Below are 10274 nucleotides of genomic sequence, written 5' to 3'. Positions count from 1 at the left end.
GAAGCGGCGGCTGGAGAACATAGACAAGATCGCCCAGTGGCAGAGCTCCATCGAGGACTGGGAGGTAAGGGCTGCCGGGAATTCTGGGATTGTGGTACCGCGTGACCCCCCCCTCCCCCGCGCTCCCCCACCCCAGTGGAGCTCACAAGTGCCATGTGTCGTCCTCAGGGAGAGGACGTCCTCAGCAGGAGCTCGGACCTCATCTTCTCGGGCGAGCTGACCAAGATCTCCCAGCCCCAGGCCAAGAGCCAGCAGCGCATGTTCTTCCTCTTCGACCACCAGATGGTCTACTGCAAGAAGGTGAGCTGCGGCCAGCAGAGGGCGCTCTCCCGCGAGGCACTCAACACCCATACTCAGAAGAGCCTCATCAGCAACGTACCCTACATTATTTCTTTACATACACATGCAATTGAGATGAATGTCACATTTATTTTCTGGAAAAGAACATAGTCAAATTGTATTTGAAAAGTAACCCCTGGAAAAGTGTTATAGTGGACGTACTCAGTGCACATGTGAACGCATGCAATAAATACAATCAAGACCAGTGGTATTTATAATGTAGATTTATAATGTAGATTTATAAGTGCTTAGTGTGTCCTACAGAGCTCAGAGTCCCGTTTGCCTCCATGTCTGGCGCTGGCACAGTGATCACGCCTCTCGCAGTCTGTTCACAGAGCGGTGGTCTCCTCTCTGTCCCCCCAGGACCTGCTGCGTCGGGACATGCTCTACTACAAGGGCCGCATGGACATGGACCACGTAGAGGTGCTGGACGTGGAGGACGGCAAGGACAAGGACCTGAACGTGAGCGTGAAAAACGCGCTCAAGCTGCGGTCGCCGGGCGGCGAGGAGGTCCACCTGCTCTGCGCCAAGAAGCCCGAGCACAAGCAGCGCTGGCTGCGCGCCTTCGGCGACGAGCGTGGGCAGGTGCAGCACGACCGCGAGACAGGTGAGACAACACCGCTACGAGCGCGTACACGCACGCACGCACGACACACACACGCACACACATATTTATAGACATGTCAGACCGCAACACGGGTGAGATGCCACTGTGGCATGCACGCATACGCACAGATATTTATAGACAGATCAGGCTGACCTCCCCACATGCTCCATACACACGAATGTGCACACTTCCACACACACATGCTATGCTACACATTGCTCATACACATCCTGCATAAACAACCACACCCGCCCCCTGTTTCATGACTTCCTGTGTCATGTCTAAATTTCCCTTCATAAGCTTTTCATGGATAGGGAAGGCAACTCAATAAAACAACAGTGTACCGAAATAGGAATTCGCCTCAAACAGCTAGAGGATCTCTGGAGCTATAAGCTGTGACATTCAGACAGAGGCTTAGTTCCAAGCAAAATGTGGAGCACGTCCTCCTCTAAGATGATGCTGAGCCGCCGGCATTAATGGACAAAGGCATGTTTCTGGCAAGCGGACAGCAATTTGTAATTGGCAGCTACAGATGGACTTATAGGTCGATCTTTCCATAAAGCCATCCCATGCAGGATTTAAGGCCGGCTCCATTGCCAGGGGTTTGAGTTGTGATTAATGCGGTTTTGTTTTCTCTCTGAATTTAAATCCGGCGTTGGAGGCGCCGTCCCGGGCCAGCTGGCTCTGAGCCTCGGGGACATGGTCTCTGGGCTCTCCGCAGGCCTGGCCCTCTTTAAAGAGCAACTGGGGGGGGGGGGGGGTGTTTTGTGTGAAACCAAAACTCAGGGCAAGCATCTGATTGGACGGAGTATTTTATAAATATTCCACATCAGGGTCATTCACCGGTGACCGGTATACATTCAATTACATTTTTCCCAAGGGCTCTTTTTTAAATACTTACTGACATTTCACAGAGAGCAGCAAATAAGCAAATGAAATGCATGTGAGCTGCTGAGGTGAAGCCATGTGTTGTTCAATACTCACTGAAGCCGTATGTAAACCTCTGTTGTTGAAATCAAACCCACTCATTGCATCATAAACTCTCCCATCAGTTAATGCATTATGTGTATTATTGCATTATGCATTGCATGTGTTTATTACTTTCAACAGGCAATTTATAGGAGTGGGTAATTTAAGGAGGTAGTTTGGGTGAAGCACCTCATACAGTACAATGGCAGTGTCCTGTGTAGTGCCCTGCATCCTTACAAGCCTGGTTAAACTCTACACCACTGTGGTCTTTTGGTTTTAGCAAATTTGTATAGCCCATGAGGCTATAAGCTTGTGGTTTCTCCTGTGTAATGGACTCTGTGAGCTCCTGGTAGCCATGCTCGTGTGGATTCTCCTGTGTTTTGGATTCTGTGAGTTCCTCATAGCACTACTCACACAGTTTCTCCTGTGTTTTGGACTATGTGAACTCCTGGTAGCCGTGCTCACACCGTTTCTCGTGTGTTTTGGACTATGTGAACTCCTGGTAGCCGTGCTCACACCGTTTCTCGTGTGTTTTGGACTATGTGAACTCCTGGTAGCCGTGCTCACACCGTTTCTCCTGTGTTTTGGACTATGTGAACTCCTGGTAGCCGTGCTCACACAGTTTCTCCTGTGTTTTGGACTATGTGAACTCCTGGTAGCCGTGCTCACACCGTTTCTCCTGTGTTTTGGACTATGTGAACTCCTGGTAGCCGTGCTCACACCGTTTCTCCTGTGTTTTGGACTATGTGAACTCCTGGTAGCCGTGCTCACACAGTTTCTCCTGTGTTTTGGACTATGTGAACTCCTGGTAGCCGTGCTCACACAGTTTCTCCTGTGTTTTGAATGCTGTTGATTCTTTGTAGTAATGCTTACATGGTTGCTGCTGTGTTGTGGATTCTGTGAACTCATGGCAACTGCACTTATGTGGTTTCTCTTGCGTCTTCCACAGGCTTTGCCATCACAGAGGTCCAGAAGAAGCAGGCCATGCTGAATGCGAGCAAAAGCCATCCAGCGGGGAAGCCTAAAGGTACTGCATTCCAACCGCATCCCCGTCTCTGATTAAAGACAAATTATATTAAAAAGATGGAACGGGCCCATGGTAGTAAACGCAGTATGTCCAATAAATTTTTCCCTGGGATCTGGCTTCATGAATAAACATTTGTTAGATGAAATTGGCAGTATGACAGGAGTGCAGTCAGCTTGAGCGTAATGCAATCTTCACAGCGGGAAAGGGGATCAACACAGTAAGCCTGCTTTAGCTAACGTCTACACCAGCCGAAATTAAGGTGCCCTCTGATACGAGGGTGGAATCCCAAGGTGGCTTCTGTGTAAGGTAACCTTTTTTTCTGGCGTATTCTGTCCTCATCCCATTCCTGTCACCTCTGCCACTCTTATCCCTGTCTGTCCCTGTCTCTGTCCCCCTGTCTCTATCTCTGTCCCCTCTCTGCGTGGTGGTCCGTCACCAGCACCGTCCCCCGGGCACGCCTCAGGCTTTCGCCGCCTGTTGGCCCTCAGCACCCCCTCTCTCCTCCACCCCCGCCCCTCCCCGCTCCCCCGGGCTCCGGACGTCCCCTCGTCCCGGCCGCTGCGCCCCATCACTGCTCCGGCGGTCCTGCGCAGGGCACTGTCCTGGGTGTCCTCTCAGGGTCGTGACCTCTTCCGTTAGATCACGGGTAACGTGTGAGCATGAGCGCACCCTGGCTAACTGGACTGACCCTGGAGCGCCTGCCTCCCATATGGGAACAGTGTTACTTTGCCTCATCAGACCCATCCACTCCCACATGTGAACAGTATTACTTTACACACCAATCCACACACATTTGGGAACAGTGTTACTTTACATTTACATTTATTTATTTAGCAGACGCTTTTATCCAAAGCGACATACAAAAGTGCATACAGTAAGTATAGCGACTTTACACACCAATCCACTTACATATGGGAACAGTGTTACTTTACACATCCATACACTCCCATATGGGAACAGTGTTACTGTACCTCATGATCCTGTCTACTCCCATTGTTATATTGTTACATTAGCTCATATATTTATGTGGCATGCAGCCCCCAGGCCAACTGTATTCCCCTCGGAAACCAGCTGTCTGCCAGCCTTCAGGCCAGCAACAAAACGCAAGCAAACAAAATCAAATCACAAGAGTACAAAAAACAATCTGCTCCACCATCCCAAACAGAGTAAGAGTTATTTCCATCTTGTTTCTCTCTTGATCATAACTCACAACTTACAAGTTAAATAATACAGCCAAATATTCACAGGGCCAATTCAGGTAACATACAGGAACGCAACAGAGTACAACAGCAATCCCCCAACCTAGATCTACCCTGCATCTTTCTGGTAACATGTCAGGTTCTCTAACCCCCAGGTCGAGCTCACTACACCTCACCTTCTCCCCCAAGAGGACATACTCAACAACAAATATATGATTGTTCCTGTGGAGCTGCCTCTTTCATCTGCTTTACCATTGTCACTGAACCCCTTCCCCACCCTGTGTTCCCTTCTGAATACTGGTCTAATATTTCTAAAATGCAAACTGACCCCTGTCTCTTCCCCCTGTCAGGACTTTTCTAGACCCATGTAGCCAGGCTTAAGGTGTGTCATGGGATTCTGGGTATCTGGTCAAGAAGCTGATTAATAACAGTGTCTTGGGCATGGCTTCACTTACTACACTTTTGCACGTTGCAAAGAAAAAGAAGCTCTCAGTAGCTATTAGCATTCTTAGAATTAAAAGTATTATTCAAATAATGCAAAAGTCCCAAAATATATGTTTATATATGCTGCAGATGTTCTGTAATATAGGCAAAATGTGTTGAAAATGTATTCCTTAAATTTTGGACTGCGTATTTTGAAACAGGAGCAGGTTTTTTGCTCAGAAAACTAAGAGGAGGTTCTGCCATGAAATTGTAACCCAAGAGAATTTCAGAGAATGTGTGATTTTCACTGTAGACTACAAGTACTCATTTAATAGAACTTCAGAGCAGCTCTGAAATTCTCCAGCATTCCATACTGTGCCAGGTGGTGTCAGGTAATACTTCCTCATGAGAATACAAGCATACATGAATGTGTACACAGGTGTATACGTGTGGACGTGCACGTGTAGGTGTGCATGCTTCTGGTCTCTGGGCCTCACCTCCCTGCTTCTCTGTCCCCTCCCCAGCTGTGACCAGGCCCTACTACGACTTCCTTCTGCGTCAGAAGCACCCAGCGCTGCCCTCAGCCCTGTCCCCGGCTCTGCCCACCGCCCTCCCCCAGCAGCAGGTCTTCATGCTGGCCGAGCCCAAACGCAAAGGCTCCAACTTCTGGCACAACATCGGCAGGCTAACGCCTTTCAAGAAGTGAGGAGGGACCCGCGACCGTGCCTGGACTTGTCTCCTTTTTACCCTTTTACTTTCTCTTTCTTTCTTTTGTTATTACTTGATATTGTATTACAATTATTATAATAATTATGATGATGATTTTTTTTTTGTTTTTGTTGTTGTCGTCGTTTTGTTTTTGTTTTTTTCTTTGAGAAAGCACTTTATAGGTTGGTTACAATCAGACTTTGAGGACCGGCTCCTGGACCCTGTTTATATTTTGGGCAGAACGTTCCTGCCGTTTCTAGCACTAGGACTACAACTTCAGTACTATTACTCTAGTACTCCCAACTCCAGCTGCACCCGTTAGTACTAACTCCACTACTGCTCTGAGTCATTGTCATGTGATTATGCTACAGCCTCCGCTTCGTCAGAAAGGCCCCGACTGAAGAATGGACTTCTTTTAACGTGTGCTGTTGATTTTTTTTGTATCATATGCCAACCGTTCACCGTGCCAGAAATGTCGTTTTTGTATTTGTTGTTTTATGTCAACTGTATGAGCATTCAAGGTGAAAAAAGGGTACCACTGAACACCAACCTTCTGTCTGTATGGAGAGCATGTTACCCGGGATGATTTCTGAAGTCTGTGTGTTTGCGAAGGATTCAGAGTGACCGATTCTAATGTTAGCATTCTGTAGGACTAAGGTGTAACAGTTCCAAAGATTTCATCCAGCGGAAATTTTGCTCTGTCTGGAGTTTGACCTCGACAGACTCCTACATGTACTCTCACGACCATGCCCTCTTTGACTCACATTTCCCCCCCCCCCCCCCCCCCCCCCTTGCTCTTCAGCCTTCCTGTCTATTTATTTCAGAAATGAGCATCTTTTTCGAAGTGCCATTCAAGCTGCCGCCCGGAAATGTGATGAGGTTTTGCATGAATTGCTGTGGGCCTTGAGTTAAGAACGATCCTTTTTCCTTTCCAGTCCAAATAAAATGGTGTGATACTCACCCACTCAGCCAGCTAACTGAAGAATCAGGAAGCATTCTTTATCGGTGTCTGTCAGAAGATTCTTATCCTTGATGACTTACAATTGTATCAGCATCTTATCTATTCTATGACTGATTTACAGTGCTCACTTTTAACTGGAGAGTCTAAGGTGAAGCTCATCACCCCAGGGCACCAGCAGTGGTGTCACAGGTTGGATTTAAACCCATGAATCCAGAAAAAGAATAAAAAGTGGCATATACTGAAGAGTCTCGTTGCAAAGTTTGGGGAAAAGGCCATGCAGGCCATGCAGAATCACATTTATCAGCTGTACATATGGTCCATATCTTAATTTCGCAAAAAATCATCTAGCCATCCTAGTATTTCATTGAATATTTCAGTCTATTTTAAAACAATCAAGTGTGTCCCAAAATTAAAGCCATGGCAGGGATGTGACAACCCACCACAATGTCTTTATAGCAAATATGACAGTTAAACCAATTGACTCCAACTGTTAGGAGTTTGGGATTTTAAAAAGGTGATAGTAACCACATATTAGAATAGAGGAATGAAAATGTCTTCATAATAACTTAATGAAAAGTAATACATGTCAATATATGTTAAATATAACAAATGTTATATGAAGCTCACTAGCTAAATATATATTGAAAAATATGGCATGTGTTCTATTTTTTAAACCATTGGAAATGTCATATCTTTCTGATTTGTATGAATATATTGAAAAATATATTTGAGTATGTAAACATGGAATTATGAATATAAACCTAGAATTAATTTATACATTTTCAAAAATGTGCAATATATTTAGACACATGTTAAAATATATTCCAACAATTTAAAAGTTTAAATGGACTTCATAATAAATATGCCTCCACAGAAATAGTTATTTTGTTACATCATTCACACTTTTTAGTTGGCAAATCCTTTTAAAATCTCAGACCCACAGAGCAATCGTGCATACTTTGGCAAAAAGATATATATTGTTATAATGCAAATGCATGCAAATGCAACTGAAATTGCTTGTTTAACACATGGAAAATGTCACTTTAACCGTCGCTTTAGAAAATGAACAACGTGTGGACACAACAGGCCTAATGGTCCCTTAGCGTCTTGCAAATTACTCTCCAAAGGTTTAATGAGCTGGATTCAGAATACAGGCTTCACAGCATATATCAATATTGTGAGGTTCTCTATTTCGAATGAATATTCATGAAACGGCGCACTGACAGAGCTGCGGTTCGCTCTGACAGGAGTATCACTTTGTGTGTAGCTTCTGAGGAGACGGAGGCAATTTCCATGCGTTCCACTGAGATGACAAGTATCATGACGGCCTACCGCGCAGTTTGGTGTACTGCCGTTTGTGAAGCTGCAGGAAGGTATTATTTTTTTGAAAATTAGCGCTGTCAAGAGACTCCGTGACACTGCTTTAGAAATAATGAAACTGGGACATCGCCATAGATCGCGCTTTAGAGCAGCTCGCTGAAGTGTTTCTGATTAAAGTGAATCCTGAACAGTTGTCTCGCTTGACGTTTCGCTTGTTTCGAGGATTCTTCAACTGCCCGCTCTCCTACTCAGGGGAATTTATTCATGAATTCTTGCGGCATGGCTGAAACTGTCGTTTCTTTTCCAAGCGACAGATTTAGTATAGGTCTACCTTTCTGTGCCGCTCCTGCAGGCCTCCTTGCCAATAGACTATATACAAGTTTTGCCTTTTTCTTCCATCATCGCAAGCAAACACTAAATTATTGGACTTACATCGGCAACTAAATGGCGTTTCGAAAATGACAAACCTACAAACGACCATCATCGAACTTTTGGTATCAATGAAAACTGTAATAACAAATGTCCGATGATAGACCACCAGGGAGGGTCACGTATATGTTAGTCTAATAAAGGCAATAACAGCCAACACCGTTCGCTTTTACACTGTCAGAACAAACATATAACCACGACCTCCCAACAATGGCTAAACTTAGCCACTCAGAATGACGAGTATTAATCATATGGAAATATTACACATGTATAGTAGAAGGGCAGTCTTTCTCTGCTCTTAAATATTGTATCTCGGAAAGGCTCATTTACCCTTTTCTCCTGCACGAGAAGTCAAGTGATAAAAAGTAAATTTCCCTTCTTCTTTGCAAACATTTGAACGGCGTCAGACCCAGGAAAAGTGTACTTATTCATCATGCCGGCGCCCTGCTAATCTGTTACAAATAGGGACCAGAGCCTGGTCACCTTCTTACTGATGAATGGTCACAGCCGCGGAACAGATGTTGTGGTCATAAGATGGTGTCGCAGCCACCCGTATCAAGGAGCAGCAACAGAACAGCGGATCAGCCGGATATCCGCGTTCAATTTCCTGAATAAAAAGACACCATAGTCTTTTTTCCCACACTCTTAACGGAAAGCACACATGAAGAGTTAAACACGGCATTCCCGCTGTTAAATCCCCTCTCTGTTCCGTTTTATTCTTGTCATCCCTTTGCATCTTGTCAAACAGAACAAATATAGTCTGCCCCCTGGTGGGAAATTAAGATATGCATGTAATCTTTCCACATTCATCGCGATCAATCTGGAGGCGAACATTTCAAGTCAGTGCTCGGTCCCCTGTGGTTTGAGTGTTTTTTTCCTTGAATAAAATCCAAGGTTTTAAATCGTTGAAATTTGCAGATGGCATTTCGGATATAAATGAGGATAGATTTTTTTTTATTATGCTGGACACTGGACCCACTGATTTGCATGCGGTTTCAGAATTTAAATAGGCCTGTTTCGCCTGCATATACTTACCCCTCTCAAATGTGCTTTATTTGCAAACTGGAAGCTGATGTGCAAATTCCCCTTAATTTCCCTTGGCCTTTGATTATGTTAGGAAATTCAGCGGTTTAAAACGGATAGTTTGTTTTTATGACGTTAAAGTTATTTATTGCCATACAATGCATGCAGAATGCTTGCTAATATTCTCAGGCCTACTGGTTATTTTCATGAAATATGCAATTTAACTGCCGACCCCCCAGGAACTAAAATATTATTTTATGCTTCAGTAAATATTATGAGAGTCATTATACAGCAGATGACGACATTTGACACAAAATCCATTTTACTGGAATTTGAAAATTCCAGTAAAATGGAATAAAGTTGCAAGTATGAGCAGGTTGTTTGCTTTTGGAACACAGTTGAGAAGGCACAAAATGCACTTCTCAACAGCACACTACAGTTGCCATACATATTTATTCTGGTCCGTGCAATTTTGTTAATCTGGTGATGCACGTTGTTTGGTTATACCCAGATAACATTATTGATGACCGTCAAAGATGCTCTTTTAAACGATTTACATGTTTTGACCTGTGAATTCGACAAAAAATACAGGGACGTGTAAAGAAATGTTGCGTCAGAGAATAGTGTTGAGGCATGCACTTACAGAAGGATATGCGTGATTTGCAAACCTTCGTTTGCTTAACAGTGATTATCTCCGCTTCTGTGACAATATTTTAACCCACTTTATTGAAAAAAATGCTGAGTGGGCGTGGTTCTGCGTGCAGCACGAGTGACCATGGCACTAGTGACATAAGCATAGTTTTTCTATAATAAGTGAGAAAAGGAAACATTGTGTTTGTACATTATATTTGTATTGTGTTTGACTGTTTACATATGCACTCAAACCATGGGAAATAAAACCGTTCAGTGTGTCTTTTCATGGGTAGACTCGTTATTCAAGCTCTATGTGTCGGTTACGGTTGGTAGTCTTAAGACCATACTGGTGTGCATAGCTTCAAAGTAATGATAGAATAAGAGCAACCAACAGACTCACCTTCTCTGAACATACTCAGGTCCAATTCAGAGGCTTATTGTTCAAATTCACATACAGCGTAATAATATTTTAGTACCTGTTTTGAATTCTGTGAAATACTGTGTACATCTTTTTCGTCAGAAATTAAAATCCATCAAACACACATAACTACCCCTACTTACAATGGTGTGCACACACTTTTAAAACCAAGCCAATATGATGAAACATAAGTTACTGAAATAAACCTGAACTTTCCA

The 10274-nt window shown here is 44.2% G+C and overlaps 1 protein-coding gene across 3 annotated transcripts in view; it reads left to right on the top strand.

The window, feature by feature from the left end:
• The window catches only part of LOC118796002 (rho guanine nucleotide exchange factor 4-like), a 12607-nt gene extending 7252 nt beyond the window's left edge, over positions 1-5355 (top strand). The window contains exons 6-11 of one of the 3 annotated variants that reach the window (XM_036554835.1): positions 1-64; positions 169-300; positions 703-946; positions 2865-2942; positions 3382-3588; positions 5089-5160. The exon at positions 1-64 is cut by the window's left edge and continues 66 nt beyond it. In XM_036554835.1, the coding sequence (XP_036410728.1) occupies positions 1-64; positions 169-300; positions 703-946; positions 2865-2942; positions 3382-3581 (718 nt within the window). In that variant the 3' untranslated portion in view covers positions 3582-3588; positions 5089-5160. Of the gene's footprint in view, positions 65-168; positions 301-702; positions 947-2864; positions 2943-3381; positions 3589-5088 lie in introns of all 3 variants that reach the window. The other 2 variants (XM_036554834.1, XM_036554836.1) reach the window with 2 other exon arrangements.
• Positions 5356-10274: the final 4919 nt, after the last annotated feature.

Source organism: Megalops cyprinoides, chromosome 20 (assembly GCF_013368585.1).
Source record: "Megalops cyprinoides isolate fMegCyp1 chromosome 20, fMegCyp1.pri, whole genome shotgun sequence".
Classification (NCBI taxonomy): domain Eukaryota; kingdom Metazoa; phylum Chordata; class Actinopteri; order Elopiformes; family Megalopidae; genus Megalops; species Megalops cyprinoides.
The sequence above is the reverse complement of the archived record's forward strand: the minus strand, read 5'-3'. Positions and strand labels throughout refer to the sequence as shown.